The sequence below is a fragment of the Lissotriton vulgaris genome, chromosome 6 (genome assembly GCF_964263255.1).
Source record: "Lissotriton vulgaris chromosome 6, aLisVul1.2, whole genome shotgun sequence".
In the NCBI taxonomy this organism is placed as follows: Eukaryota; Metazoa; Chordata; class Amphibia; order Caudata; family Salamandridae; genus Lissotriton; species Lissotriton vulgaris.
This window is the reverse complement of record NC_141694.1, coordinates 1,847,989,151-1,848,002,924: the sequence shown is the minus strand read 5'-3', so window position 1 is coordinate 1,848,002,924 and position 13,774 is coordinate 1,847,989,151. Positions and strand designations below refer to the sequence as shown.

Below are 13,774 nucleotides of genomic sequence, written 5' to 3'. Positions count from 1 at the left end.
TCCATGAACCATACTGAGCATCGAGGCAGAGTTCCTTTATAATGTCATGGAACACCAAGGTGACTTGTAATATCCTTATTATATACAGCAATGAGTATTTTATTCCTTACAATACATGTTCACACTATATCCCTTCCCACAAACCACTTAAAACTCTTGGTGTGGTGCTCCCTTATATGAAAGAGAGAGGATGTTCATAAACATAAAAACGATATTTAAATCTCTAGTGAAAGATTAAACACACCAAATAGCAGTAAGATATTTTGGTCCAAAAAGATATGTCATATTTAAGAAAATGCTGTCATTAAGAATGCATACAAACATGCAGAGAGATTATATATATATATATATATATATATATATATATATATATATATATATATATATATATATATATATATATATATATATATATATATATATATATATATATATATATATATATAATAAATATATATTTTCTGCTCATAACTATTCCTCCAGAAAAACAGATACAGATTCGAAGGAAAAGCAAGTTAATCTTATTGTTGTTTAAACTGCAGCTGAAATGATGCTCTGTTAGCTGCCCTTTCCCTTGGCTGTTGGCTCTGGCAGCAGGCATTATGACATTAGAACTCAACTGTAGCAAGTTATTAGCTATGTCATTTCCTTGTTACAGGTGAATGGAGAGGCCATCTTTTGTACAGGGATTACAGGCTCCCAGAATGTTATACAGACATAAAGGCACTGACAAGGAACTCACATAAAATTGACTCCGACGGCGCACCCGGAGGTGATAAGCATGACGTGTCCGTCGATCTCGAAGTCGTTGTTGATGATTCTTACGGTGGCAAGGTAGACCAGCACGCCCGTCACGATCCAGATGGAAATCACTGATGCCAGCGCGCCAAGAATCTCTAGAATAGCCCCAACAGAGAAATAAACTTGTTTCAGAATAGACCTGCTCAGTGACAAGCCAGTGGTTATTACTTCACTTGCCTAGCTGTGTGGGCAAATCACTGTCTTTAACAGTGTGTGCATGTCCTAGGGAGTTAGGATGGGAAAAGATGCACTGAATAAGAAGGTTTGGGAGGTTGAAAAAAAGGGACACCTCCTTTTCACACCTGATTCATCTCCAATTACAATTCTTCTCACTCTGTGTCACTGTTACCAACCACTACCCATGAAGAGCACTCAATTCGCACCACATCCTACATCCCACGCTCCTTCGCTGAGACAACAGCATGGTTACAAGAGCACATATATATCATACACCTATCCTGCACTCCACACATGCACACACACAATGGTATGGAGGAATGGACAGTGCTTGTACCACCACCAGAATAGGCAGCTTACTCAGAACTACCCACAAATCTATATTTTGTGAAACTGCCTGGCTGGAGCATCAGTCCCGTGTTTAGAAGGTCAGTGAGTGATGGCCAAGGCAGTGCCTGGCAGACATGGTCCTTATCAGAACAAGGTTTTGCCATTCAAATGTAAGAGCTATTATTCAGCCTTTAATGGATAGTGCCATCAGACAATTTAGAGCCTAGAGCTATACATTTGCCTATGTCTGGTTTAGATTTGGGTAGTAATGTCAATTCTACCACTCTACAATGGATGTGCTCTACCACTGTGGTAGTAAGTCTGCTGACAGTCATTTCCTTGGTAAATTTACACGCCCCACTAAGCATCTGCAGATGTTTGCACATCTTGAAGCTTTAAACCATGCCTTACGTTCCCTAAAGAGATGTTGAGATACCGTTCTACCATGTCCCTTGCTAGCAGTCCTGTTTCAGTCATGCGTATATGGAACACGCTTAGAGATCCGCTGGTGGACTGGGTGCTCTCTGTATCACTCTATCCTAGGCAACAAATGCACCAGAACAGAATTAATGGACCCAAGTAATTACATTAGGCGTCCCCAAAGTAAAGTAAGAGTACACCCACCTGGTCAACTTTGTATCCAAAGGCATGATCCATGTTATAACTAGTTGGTAACTTAGTTGTACCTCCTTTGCTAGACTGTAATTCAGACGATAACTAGATAATTGTATGTACCTGATCGATGCCAGCCGAAGTTCATAGTCTTTGTAGGAGGCCGAGTCGAGATCCACAGCGAAAATAAGCTGACACACATGCTGCCCAGATCTGTCAACAGATGAGCGGCGTCGGTCATGATGGCCAAGCTGTGCGCCAGATAGCCACCTGTAGAACAGGCAGAATTCACTTTAATAAGAGCACTTAGGCAATAGACTTAGAACAAGGTACCAAAACAACTGAAGCCTCTCAAAACCCCTAATTGTATTTATTTAATCGTAGACTTTTGCATTGAGCTACCCACTAGTTTTCGGAGCACTTCGCAGCGCTTAGTTATAATCAGTGCTCAATTCGAGCCGGTTGTTGCTGGTCAGGCCCACCGTCACTAATTTTTTGGGGACTGTGAAAAACTGGGTAGTTGGCTGGGCGGTGAAACCCTACTGAGGCAACGACCACAATCCTTGTCAGGATGAATAACAAAAAGTAACTAGATTAACCTGTAATTAACCCTTTGGTAGCTTGACACAAAAGCAGTCAGGTTTAACTTAGAGGCAATGTTTAAAGTATTTATGCAGCACACAAATAGCAATAAAGTGAAAATACAACACAAGAAAAATACCACACTATTTTACAAAAATTTAGTAAAATGTAATAAATTATTTGACACAGCAAAATCAAACAAAAACTTTCAATCATTAGAACTGGAGATATGCAACTTTAACATTTTAAAGATTTAAAGGAATTATAGCACCTAAATGCACAAATTGTCACACAACATCTGGTCGTGCGTAATCTGGTGGTTACAACTTCAGGCCAACCACAATAGAGTGCAGGCCGGATACAGGCACCAGGTTAGTCCCACTGAAAAAGTTACCTTCTAAAGTCCAACACAAAGAGTTCCGTTCGCAGTGGAGGAGGCTGCAAGGATAAAGGAGAGCACTGCGGATGGTCGTCGCTGTAGAAAGAAGAGCAGGCCAGGCATCCTATCCACCTCCTACCCCTTTACCCCTCCCCCTTAACCTTCTAAGCTCCATTTATTTTGTCTTCTACTCTCTTGAAATGTTTTTCTAGTAACTGATCTAACATGTAACTGATGTAATTTTGTAATTTCTGTGGAAACGTATGTAAAGCGCTCTGATACCCCCTGGTCCAGCCAGCGCTATATAAAACTCTCAAAACAAAATAAATAAATAATTGTGGACATTCGTCGCTGCAGTGTGAAGATCCTGTCAGGCGCCGAGGACGGTTGTTGCTGGAGATACGCGTTTGCGGTCACCGCAGACTCCTAATGCTATTGCATGAAGTGCAGCTCTTGTATTGTGGGTTGTCTCTGGTGGCCACTATAATGCCAAGGGTTGGGTTCAGAGGCGCATCATGTTGGAGGTTGGTGCATGCGGCAAGATCATGGCACAAATATGCCCATTTGCCGTCCCAAAGAGCCCAAAACTTCATGATGTCCCCTTTTCATCACCGAGGGGTTCAACTAATGCCACACCAATGGTCCCAGACACGAGTGGCACCTCTTGGGGGTCAGTAACTCCCTCCAGCAGAGGCTAGCAGGGCTTAGGCAAGTCTAATTGAAGGTCCAGCTGAAAGTCCAGGCAGCAGGTCAGCTGGGCAGATGCAGGGAATCCTCTGGAGCTTGTTAAGTCCCTTTAGCTCTAACAGGAGGTCTGTCAGCTGACCCTTGGAGGTACTTCAGCCTAAGATGTAAGATGTAGTATTGACAGGTCCAGGCGTGTCCTGAAGAGTGAGGATCTTCTTTTTATGCCTGGTGACTATTTTGAAGTGGGAGAAGCTGCTGGAGTTTCCCTTTACCAAGGTGTCTGGAAATTCCTGACTCCCTGCCCTCGTCCCAGTCTGTCTGGGGGCACACTAGGTTAGTGAGAAGTCCTTTGTAGGTGTGCCGAGACAGCCCTATTGAATTGCAGGTGTCGCAGGTGTCAGCTCTGCCCTCTCATCCTTCCAGAGATGGCCCATCCTACCAACACTCAGACTCCCTACTGTCTGGCTGTCTAAGAGGAATACAAAAAAAAACTGCCAACTAAACCTAGGCATGTGACCCAGGAACAAGCTGCAGGCACCAAATGGTTAGGACAAGAAAATGCCACCTTTCTAAAAGTGGATTTTTTTAAACGTAGTTTTATATAGCGCAAACTTGACCCGGTATCGGGTATCAGAGCGCTTTACATAGCACCAGATCCGTTACATGAGGACACACATTAATTTTTTAGGCACAGGGAGATTAAGTGATTTGCCCAGAATCACAGGATGTTCACAGCATCATTGCCAAGACTCGAACCCGGTTCCCCCAGATTCGAGGTCGACTGCCTTAGCCATTAGGCCATACTCCTCTGCCCAATTGTGACTTAAAATATGAATTTACAATTGAAGAGTTTTTCAAATTACAATTCCTGGGACACCAAACATGACTTTCCTACCTGCTCCCAATAAAAAGTTATCACTTATTAAAGATAATAAGGTAACCTAATGTTATCCTATAGGAGAGCTATGCTTTGCAGTAGTGAAAAACAAATGTATGAGTTTTTCACTACCAGAACAAGTAAAGCTTAAAGTACATGTCCAACCTTTTAAATATAATGCACCCTGCCCTGTGGACTTTTAAGGGGCTTTCAGCCTGATTCATCAAGCCATAATCGGCTCGCAAAGGGCCAGATTCTGAGAATCTGGCCCTTTGCAAGCGCTATTTTTGCATTTGGGATTCATCATGGCAAATGCAAAAATCGGTAATAGCGATTTCGCTATTTTGCGAGGAATTACATTTAAGGAATCTCTATTTGAGATTCCTTAAATGCAATTCATCATCCATTTAAAAATTGCGAATTCGCAATTTCGGCCTGCTATTTACCGCGAGGTCAAACCTCGTGGTAAATAGCGAAAACTTAGAAAAATGCTTTTAAAAGCATTTTTCTAAGTTGCATGTTGCACACACACATGTCCTTTGGACATGTGTGTGCGCAACACCTGTTTCAATTTGCATTTAAGGGGTGCTACAGGGTGTCCTTTAGACACCCCTGGCACCCTTTAAATCGCTATCTTATTTGCGATTAGCTAATAGCTAATCGCAAATAAGGAATACTACCCATTCATTCCTATGGGCCTTTTGGCCCATAGGAATGAATGGGGAGTTATTCCTTATTTGCGATTAGCAATTTGCTAATCGCAAATAAGGATTGTGTAGGAATCGCAATTCTTTTTGCGATTCCTACATGAATCCTGTTTTGCGAGTCTGTAATAGCGATTCCTCATGAATCGCTATTATAGACTCGCAAAACGGGTCTATGATGAATCAGGCTGTATGCTAGGAGTGACATATGCATCAAAAAGGAAAGTTAGGGCTTGGCAAAATATTTATTTTATCAGGTCGAAATGTCAGATTAAACTGCAAATACAGGCTGCAATAGCAGGCCTGGGACATGTTTCAAAGGCTGCCTAAGTGGGTGCACAAGTATTGCTGCAGGCCTTCTAGTAGCATTTCATTTACAGGAAATGAATGAAATGAAATGAAAATAGAATGTCTAAAGCGCAACAATTACCCAAAGGTATCTCGGCGCTGACCCGTAATGCAAAATCAGAACTAATATAAAAGATACTGGGATTATTTGCTAAAAGGCCAGGTTTTTAGATTTCTCCTGAATTCCAATAGGTTTGCCTTGAGTTTAAGTTCTGAGGGTAGTGAGTTCCACAACCTGGATGTACATGATACAAATCCCCTCCCACCCCAGGTAGCTTCCTTAAATCTGGGGGTTACAAGATTTCCAGTAGTTAAAGAGTGCCACGAGCATGCTGGGGTACAATGTTAAAAATGATGTATCAGATAGGGCCAACACCCTGTTGTGCCCTGAAGGCAATACAAAGTGCTTTAAACTGAATCTAGTTGCCTATAGGGGGCCAATGGAGTTGAGCCAAAGCTTGAGAAGCAAATTTGCGTTTTGGGATGCCTGGCAGTAACTGAGCTGCTGCATTTTGTAGCGTCTGTACCTTCTGCAGAAAGCGCTTTTGAATATTCCCAGGCACTGGTTACCTGTATCACCACTGTATTAGGGACTTACAAATAAATTAAATGTGGCAATTTGGTGTAAGCCAATTTTACCATGTTTAAAGGAGAAAGCACTGGCATATAGCACTGGTTAGTGGTGGTAAAGTTCGTAGAGTTGAATTGCCAACAAAAACGAATTTGACAAAACAGGAGCAGTGAAAGAAATGGTTTGGGGGAAGACCACTGAATGGCTCACAAGTCTAACAGGGACCAGCACTTATTTTTCCTCATCAGATATTTCCCAAGAGCAAGACAGAGCAGAAAGAGGTAGAAATCAAAAGACTGAAAAACCACCAGAAAGGGAGAATGCAAGATCCTGCAAGAGTGAGATAAAGAGGTAGGGGGTCTCTTGTAGTTGATTAAATAGACATGAGGTGCATTCCAGACTATACAGCCTGGGTATTCGGTGTCTCAACAAGGTATAGAGCCGGCCATGGGCTTCTAAGAAAGGGTTTTGGGCACAGGCACTGATTGCAAATTACGCACTGGTGATAGTTAATCTGAACTCCACATTGTCTATGGTGTTAGAAATTATTTCTACCAGCATTTTATGTTTTAAATATTGTCATGCAAAAATATCATAGGCAAAATATTGCTTCCCACAATATTGAGAAGATAAATACATAGAGTTACGAAGAATAGGACACTTTACTCCGCACGCATTTACAACGCATGCCATTACCTGGTGGTTTTCCCACTGCAAAATCTTTTACAACACAGGGATTTATAACGCAATCCATTACAGCACATTGCCAATTACAACACAATTTACTATTCTAACTCCACCGGGACGTTGTATTTGGGAATGTGTTGTAACGGTTTGTAGTGTAAAGCCCTGCATTGTAAATGTTTTTGCGGAGTAAAAAATGCGGGTAATGACATGCGTTGTAACGCATGCGTTGTAAAGGATGTTTCCCAGTTAAGAACATATTTCCAATTCTTAACTTCACATCTATGTACCCTGATGATATTCATTAATGTATATATTTATTGTCAAGGCATGTGTATATCAACATGGCACATAGATGTGGAGTTAAGAATTGTAAATCTATTCATTCCTGACACTGTTTTTTATAAGTTCCTGCATGCACAAGAGCGACAGCAAGTCTTACTACTTACACCTAACATATAAATATGCTTTGGACAGAGTATATTTCCTGCAGACAGGCTGGAAAGCCTCCTGAAAACATATCAAATTAATGAAAACAATTTAGCTGAGACTACAAAAGAAGTTTACAAATTATACTCTGGAACGGAGGATGTATCGCCCCCAGGCCTCCCAGAGCATTTCTATTGATGAAAAGCTTCCAGAGCAAACTTTTATTCTGGTGTGAGGGACATTCCTTGGACCTTTACAGCTAAAATACAGCATATAGGCTAGCACTAATGGCGACTTGAAGGTGGTGAATTTATTGGATCCTTAGTGGGAGTAACTAGGCCAGTCTTGGGAAGATCTATGGAAGGCCAGAGATTAGCACCACAAATCAAAGATTTGACCATTTTGGATTCTTTCTTGTTTTTTTAGACTTTGCCTGAAAGCATAGTCCTGAAACAGGAACTTGATTACAGCTGAAAACTGTGGGCTTGGAAAGCCTGCATCTAATTTTTTGTGTGATTTAAGTGTTGTTCATTGCCAGTGGCAGATCGATTTTACTTTTTAAATTCCACTGCCTGTCATATTCCTAGCAGAGTGCTGACCTGAGCCAAGAACTTCTCTGTTGCTACCACTCGCTATGGGATGTCACCTAGTGGCCGAAAGAACTGGGATGCAAACCAACACCCACCCACTACGTTAGAAATCTGGGGATTACCCTGCATAACAAGCTGAACATGTCAACACAGTGAGCTCCACTTGCTTCCACATCCTACGAATACTATGAAAAATCTTCAAGTGGCTTCCACAGAACACCAGACGAACCATCACGCAAGCACTCATCACAAGCCGACTTGAATACGGCAACACACCGTATGCCGGAATTTCCAAGCAACTCCTGAACAGACTTCAGACGATCCACAATGCCTCTGCAAAGTTCTTATGGTCTTATGTAGCTGGTGATGCTCCAAAGAAATATGATAAAGTAGTCACAATTGCACATTCTAACTGAAGACCTGGTGGGGTAGTCTGAGGATCCCTCCTGTAATTGTAACTGGAAGACTAGAGTCTGCAGAAGGTCTCTTGAAAGTTTGGAGACGACTCCAGAAACTAAAGCTCGAGAGCTTTTGTGAAATGGGGATGCAGAAAACGTTTATCTCTGGACAATATGGACAAGGTGCAAAACCTAGCCGAAAATAAATGTGACATTGGTGGCTTCAGCTTTGCTGGTTTTTCCAGCTGGAGCGTGTTGTAGCAAAGACCAAGGCATTGTACTGCAGAAGATTTCTGACCTCCAGAAAGGCATCTAAATCCAAAGGTAAACTTTTTACTAGGCTGTAGTCTATCAGAGTCAGTTGCAAAAGGTGCCTAAGTCCTGGATGATTGACAGCATAAATTAACATTCAAATGTTGGTTTCCTATTAGTTTAAATAGTCTTACGTTTGTTATAACTTTTAGTCTTTGCATCTGGTTTTACTCATCGTTTTTTTATCTGTTTTAGTTTGAACATGTTCATTACTTAATTTCCTACCCGTAATTGTGACTAGTTTTTGGCTTGCTGTTGGACATGTTCTGATTGCATTGCTTTTCTGGAGGTCCTGCTAGATACCAAGGGTGAATCCTGGTTGATTTGAGCCTTTTGGGAGTTCATTCATAGCCTATATTAGGACTGTTGATTCTATTCCTCATACCTCTCCAAAACTTAATTTTATTAACTGTAATAAAACGCAGAAACAACATGCTGATTCAGTAAACCTTTTTGTCAAATAATATTCTAAATATCAGTATAATAATTACTGCGGTTTATGTACATAATGAAAACCCAAAGATTTTGTAATACTCTAGAAGAATGTTGCGCTATCCATAATGACTGCGGACGCAGTGTTTAAAGAAGGCTACCTATGGGGCATTAGCAAACCGGCTACTGTAATGTTAGCACTATTTTGCAACAGGCAGGAATTGTTAAAGAAAATGGAGAAGCCTCGTCATTTTCATGGCACTGTGCCATCACATGCTAAAACATAAGATGAATAGGACACATTGGCCTCAATTATGAGGTATATGGTACTTGTGGCTTGCAAACTGTGCAAGCGTAATAACTGGTTCTGTGCGGTAACACCTCACCGGCACCGTGAATATATGAATTAGACCCCTTGGAATGGGGAACAACTCTGTATAAAGGGTGTTATCATACATAATTATGTATGGTATACCTTATTTCGAGGGCTTTAATACTCTGTTTGCTATTTGGCAAATAGCAGCAGTAGCCTTCTTGGTGGGTTGGGAATGTGAGGAAGCTAAGACAGTTAGGGGAGAAAGGAGAAAAGCGACCTGGTGGGGGGGGAGGGGCATATTGCAAGCTCCCCCTATGACGTGGATAGAGGTCAGGTAGGATGGGGCGGTAGTGCTGCTGCACCAGATGCCTCAAGCAGTCATACCAACCAGATTTTACAACCAGTAAAATGGAGTTTGGTGTTCCCACACCTGGGAAAACCCGATTCATAGTTAGGGTTGTAAAGGACTAAGTTATCCTTGCAAGATGTTACAAAGTGACATTTTCTCTGTTTTTTAGGACTCCCCTACTGGGAATCGTGAATGCTAACAGGGGGAATTATCCAGTGAACAGTGTATGCGCTCTGACCCCCAAAACATGTTGAAATTGGCTTAAACCCTGATTGGTGCATTTAAGTTTCCTGTAAGTCCATAGAATATGCTGCAGAAAGACACCCATGGCATTTAAAATGTAATGCCACTTGTAAACTGCAACACCAATTGTACCATTCAGTACAGAGGCAGTGAAAATTGGACTGAGGCATGTCCTGTGTAGCATGAAAGCAGCAGCTTGAACCGTGCTGCTTAGACCTGTCAATATCACCTTTTTGGCAGGTAGCAAAACATGATTTCAAATATTAATTAAATCACCGCTAAGAACACCTTGCTGCCCACAAGCTAGGTTGCAAAATATTTAACAGTGAAAGGTGTGACAATAGAAATGTCATGTTCCCCCAACGACTAGGCCAAAAATGGCACTGTAACTGGTCAGGATGTCACAGGAAAAGTCATAGTATAGATTATATTGCTTGAATCTATAACTTTTCACCTGTACTAGCTACAGACTTCATTCAAATATGTATTTGTATATTCAATAAAACCAAAGCTATAGGCAACGTTAGATTTTTTATTAAATACACTGGAAGTGTAACTTTTTGAAAGATATCTTTACCGTACCAGAAGCTGCTGGAGGCTAGCTTGTATTGCTTTCTATCAACTGTTCAGACTGTACATGGCCTTAATTATGTTCAAATATGTTCCCAGAGCAGAGCCAATGGCCTAGGAGTAGGAAGGTGTTTCTTCACCTGGCAGGAAGTCCAGTTGAGGTGCTTAATTAATTTTAAAGGGGCCTGCTCTATCACAAGCAAATGTTAGGTAACACCTGGAAAGCCCCATCGTGTGTCATCAGAGTTAGGCTAGCACCAAAACCCAGAGGGAGGAAAGCTACACCCAGAACCGGTTTTGAGTGATCATAGAGGAAGCGACTGCTCATTACCCTGGCTACACCCCTGGGTGAGCACACAGGCTCTGCAAAGGGGGAGTGGCGTTTCCCCATCTTGGATTTTGAGAGTGATGGGTACTCTGGGATTATTTGAAGAGCAAACAGGAACTGCTGAAAATCGGGGTAGAGTTGACCCTGGGAACTTTTACCACATTGGTTAGTGACTGCCCGTAGTCACCCTCCTCCATAATAGAACCATACTCAGAATGCTTACTGGAGTTGCAGAAGACAAGAAGAAGATTGGGCCTGCTGTCTGACCTGAGAGGAGACCTAAAGTACTAGACCTACCCATTCCTGTACCCCAAAAAAAAAGTTGACTTCAAGGGTGAGTTGGCTAACCTCCTATGTATCTTCATGGACGCAATATGCAAAAGGCCTTGTTCCTGGAAATGCCCAGCTAAGCAGTGGCACCTGGACCTGGACTGGACTTTGCTATTGGCCTCTACCTGCATGAAACCCTGAGAGTATCTACCCTCCCCTGAGGTCCTGCTGGCCTCACGCACGTGCTCCTGTGGTTGTTTTTTTTTTTTTGAAAGACCTTTATTGAAAGCAAAGCCATTGTCATCACCAATTCTCTTACAGTTTCACATTGCACTGGTTTACACAACATAGGGACCTTGTGGTCAATAACAAAGGATTATTGTACACAGCCATAGCGCCGGCATCCCGGAGGCCCGGCGGCGTGATGTAGTGACGCTAGTCCAGTGTGACCAAGAGAGATAGCCCTCCGTAAGCAGCAAGGTGAACAGTGTGACAACTGGCCATACCAGAATGCAATCGCGGCAGCAAGGTCTTATTTCGAAATAAGGTCAAAGGAACTACCCCAACCACTATCCCAACTCCCCCCCCTCCCCTGTGTGTGATTGTGGACCTACTACCAGCATCTAATCATGAGCAAATCATAGTGTGTCTACCGTGTGTCCCGTGAAATCCTCCCGTCAGTGTAGTAGTCCCCCCCAGTACCACCCCCACTCGCCTCCATGGATCATAAATTTCAACGCAACACCCTCCCACCCCTCCACTCACTCCATCCCTCTTCCCTCGGGGAGAGAATCTCTTATGCCCAAACTACTATTCCAACACCTGGTCTTGGAGATCAACTACCTCGGAGGAGTCCGAGCCACTATCCTCCCTCTTTTGCAGATGTTCCTTGTAAAGGTCCCAGAAATTTTTCGGCCTGCTCCTGGGCGGTAGCAATTCGCTGTACAGTTCTGTTTGAGTGCAGCAGTATTGTAGATCTCTCAGCCATCTAGTCTTGGCGGGGAGGGGCCCACGCATCCAACAGGCTGCAACCACTCTCCTGGCCAGCAGCAATGCCATATCGACCAGCCGGCGCAGGGAAGGGGCCACAGGCTTAGAGTAACCAAGGAGCGCAAGTGCCGGAGTACGCGGCAGCGACTCCCCCAAAATCTGGTCAAGTTCAGTAAACACCTCCCCCCAAAAGCTTGTACTCCGGGGCAGAGCCACGCCATATGAAAGAAATCAGCTACCATTGTTCGGCAGCGCTCACACTCCGCCGAGGGGCGGAGGCCATAGCGATGTAATCGTTCGGGGGTGTAGTACACCCGCTGAAGGAATTTGAAATGCACCAGCCTGTGCCTGCCATTCAGGGAGATCTTGCGCGTGCTTGAACAGCAATATCGCCACATGACGTCATCTATGGGGGTTTGCAGATCGTCCTGCCAGGCTGCTCTAGCTTTAGAGGGCTGTAAGCGTTGATGCGCCACCCCCAACCTGTTGACTTGTGAAACTAATTTGGCTGGCGATTTGGATTTAATGACATGAGTCAGTTCAGGGACCTCCTCAGGCTCCGCCATGGAAGAGCCCAGAACCTCCCGGAACGCCGAACGGAGCCTGTGAAATTGGAATTTCTGCAGCAAGGAGGGACCAGACTCTGTGAGAGCGAGCTGATCCCAGGTCTTCAGTGTACCCTCAAAGAACAAATCCTCCATTTTCACTATGCCGAGAGCACGCAAGGCCTCTACCACACCCTTCTCGCCCAAGGGGTCCAGCCAGAGAGCCCATTCTACTGGCATCAGTGGGGAGTATAACAGATCACAGCCGCAGGCTCGCGCTAAGGCGTGCCATGCGTGGTTGGTCGCTTTAAGGGAGTCCATCCGTCCGACTGAACGATCCCCCGGGAGGCAGATCGTGGCAGGCAGGGGGAGCGGGTCTGCACACAGCCTTTCCAGAATGAGATGAGGCGTGCGTGCGTCACCGTGAACCCAGGAGTGCAAATGAGCAGCTTGCGCAACTCGATAGTAGCGCTCCAAGTCCGGAGCCCCCAAACCCCCCATCTCGCAGGGGAGAGTCAGAGTCGCCCATCGTACTCGTGGTTGCTTGCCGCCCCAGGCCAATCGGATCAAGACTTGTGTGAGCTGTCTAAAAAACGTCTTCGAAAGAACCACTGGAATGTTAAGAAAAAGGAACAAAAACCGGGGTAGCACTATCATTTTCATGATGGCGATCCTGCCCAAGAGGGACAGCGGGAGTCTAATCCAGATGTCGACATCCTCGACCAGTTTATTGAATGCTACGCCATAGTTGTCCCGAACCAGGACCTCGGGATCAGTGTGTAGGTAGATGCCCAAGTACCTGACAGAGTCCGTGGACCACTGCAGTGGGTACTCCATGTCAAAAGGTTGTGTCACCGGGGTGAGAGGGAAAGCGATGGATTTGTCCCATTTCACCCGCAGACCCGAGAGAGATCCAAAGCGGACCACCTCCCTAAGAACCGCGGATAGGTTCGACTCCGGGTTCCGGACGTACAGCAAAGTGTCATCAGCGTACGTCGAGATCCCTATTTTGTAGGTGGGAAAGCTTATACCCTCCAGGCTGTGGTACTCCCGTATAGCACAAGCAAGGGGTTCTGCAACCAGCGCGTAGAGCAACGGCGACAGAGGGCAGCCCTGTCGGGTTCCCCTGCCAATGTAGATCGGCTCCGATACCCTATCCCCCAACCGCAGTCTGGCCGATGGGCGATGGTACAGCGCCCTGATTCTCTGCAGAAACGGTTCGCCCAAGCCCAACTTCCGTAGCACTCTGA

At 44.3% G+C, this 13,774-nt stretch overlaps 1 protein-coding gene across 1 annotated transcript in view; it reads right to left on the bottom strand.

The window, feature by feature from the left end:
* The window catches only part of SLC30A3 (solute carrier family 30 member 3), a 259,788-nt gene that overhangs the window by 216,445 nt on the left and 29,569 nt on the right, over positions 1–13,774 (bottom strand). Inside the window, exons 3-4 of the mRNA XM_086926061.1 lie at positions 2,044–2,190; positions 743–896 (exon numbers count right to left, since the gene is read on the bottom strand). Of these exons, the coding sequence (XP_086782187.1) occupies positions 743–896; positions 2,044–2,190 (301 nt within the window). The remainder of the gene's footprint in view (positions 1–742; positions 897–2,043; positions 2,191–13,774) is intronic.